This window comes from Pinus tabuliformis, chromosome X (genome assembly GCF_031772625.1).
Source record: "Pinus tabuliformis cultivar Carrire ecotype Pingquan chromosome X, CPIR1, whole genome shotgun sequence".
NCBI lineage: Eukaryota > Viridiplantae > Streptophyta > Pinopsida > Pinales > Pinaceae > Pinus > Pinus tabuliformis.
The window spans coordinates 1,273,969,780-1,273,971,868 of record NC_142308.1 but is presented as its reverse complement, the minus strand read 5'-3'; the positions used below and the strand labels follow the sequence as shown (position 1 = coordinate 1,273,971,868).

Genomic DNA, 2,089 nt, shown 5'->3' with positions numbered 1-2,089 from the left:
TTTACACACTTTTAAATACCAACTAGGTAATTTGTATGACAGTTTTAAAATCTGTAATCTTCATATTAAAAGAACCAAGTCAATTTTGATCTATTTTGTGCGATGAGCGTTGCTAGACCAGAACAGGGCTTTCTCTCCACCTAAAGTTTTTGGTGTCATTATATGGCCAAAGGGATCACTATGCCCTTGATTCCATTTCCCCTGCAGACGCATCAATGGTAAAAATAAAATCAGCAATACGAAAGAAATGAAAATATTTAAGAACTTGGACTTCCTCATTGTAATTCTGAGGTATATCCAAGCAATGTCCATTTTGTTTCAGTCCAGAGAGGTTTCCCAAATATGCCACTCATGAGTGACAACGGACCACTTGATACCACCATGATCACAAGAAGAAAAGCATGAAACCATGTCCATTTTCATAGAATATTTTCCCAAATCCAGAATCTGGCCATAAAAATCTGAGAGATAGCATGGTCGTATTCTCGCTCTATCAGAAAGTAATAGCGAATAAAGGGCACTAACACCAAATGCCCTAAAAGTCGTGGAGCCTTTGTTCAAGATTTTATTCCAGCTTAATACCACTTCGTATCACTATGTATTATGATTCTCAAGATTATTTTCTTTTCAAATCCACCCTCTTAATTTGCCAGATAAAAGTATGCAAAACCAGAGACAGGCATAGAAAATTTCCCTCCCATTATTCAACACTTTAAAACATTTAAAACATCAAATCCATATAGTTCTCCCAAAAGCAGGGATCTTCATATTTTCAAGACAGTAAATCATAATAACCTAGGAGGATTTAAAGAAAGTGAAACAAGGAAAGAAAAGCATTTACAAAAGGAGGGCCGGAAAGCCTGTCGGTCAGCCGGTATAAATATGTACTGCGATGACAATAGTGAACAGCGCAAAGAGCCCGAAGAATATAAGGGAGTGAACCAGAATCGATCTACCGCTAGTCCCGAAGTTGCCGAAGTCTACAGTCCGATTGTTGCCGGGAAACTGGAACAAGAGCCCAGGCGTCAGCAACACGAACAAGATCACTCCCACGAGGACCGGCCCCCAATCCGCCATTTTTATCAATTTGAGTTTTCTTCCACCAGAGATAATACGGACGCGCAGAAATGCAAGTACCGCATGCACAGATGAGAGCAACTTATGAGTGTCGAACTCGGGTGTCTGGATCAAACCAGGAAGAAGAAATAGGAATCTGGAGGGTTTGCGCTTTCAAAGTTCTTGACATGTGCCTTATATTTAACAACAGGAATGGACTGGGTATGATTCCCGGCGTGGGTCGGCCATGAAAAGTGGTCTGAAATTTGTAATCGTTCTGAGATTCGGTAGTTGTGGAGCCCCCAATGGCCCCGGATCATTTTCAAATAAAATTTCACGTTGAACGAGACAAATAAACTGTTTTCAAATGTTTATCTTTATGGATATGTCGGGTGGCCTCGCATTTTCGGTCCATGAAAAAAATAGCACAGAGAACAAGAAGAGTTGACATGGTAACGTGTATAATTCCATCTTAATTCTCACTCAAAGGTTCTAAGCTACCTATAGCTTCAAAAGTGGTGACTTTTAATTTTCACTCAAAGGTTCTAAGCTACCTATTGCTTCAAAAGTTGGGTTCACCATCGTAAAGTAGGGATTATAAATTTATTTATTTATTATGGTCCTTTGTAAAATTGTAAATTGCATTTTGTGATTTTATCTAAGAGATCAAGATTCTTGATAGTAACACGTGGCAGAGAAATCGCCTCTTAGTAGTTTCTTGAGTCTCAAGACTGGATCATGGGATTTGTGGGGAATTAATTTCGACAGGTATATATTGAACTTTGGGAGTGGACAGTGAGACTTGTGGGAATTAACCTTACACGTAGTTGTTGGACTAAGCACATGTGGCTAGACACATAATTGAACTTTGGGAGTGGACCGTGGGACTTGTGGGAAATTAACCTCACACGTAGTCGTTGGACTAAGCACATGTGGCTAGACACATAACTGAACTTCAGGAGTGAACCGTGGGACTTGTGGGGAATTAACCTCACATGTAGTCGTTGGACTAAGCACATGTGGCTAGACACAT

The 2,089-nt window shown here is 39.9% G+C and overlaps 1 protein-coding gene across 1 annotated transcript; it reads right to left on the bottom strand.

Annotated features, from left to right (window-relative positions):
- Positions 1 to 682: 682 nt before the first annotated feature.
- Positions 683 to 1,222, bottom strand: LOC149144639 (uncharacterized). The gene has a single exon (XM_089446807.1). It carries the CDS (start codon positions 1,075 to 1,077, stop codon positions 868 to 870), a length of 210 nt encoding a protein of 69 aa, XP_089302933.1. The 5' UTR covers positions 1,078 to 1,222; the 3' UTR covers positions 683 to 867.
- Between the last annotated feature and the right edge of the window lie 867 nt (positions 1,223 to 2,089).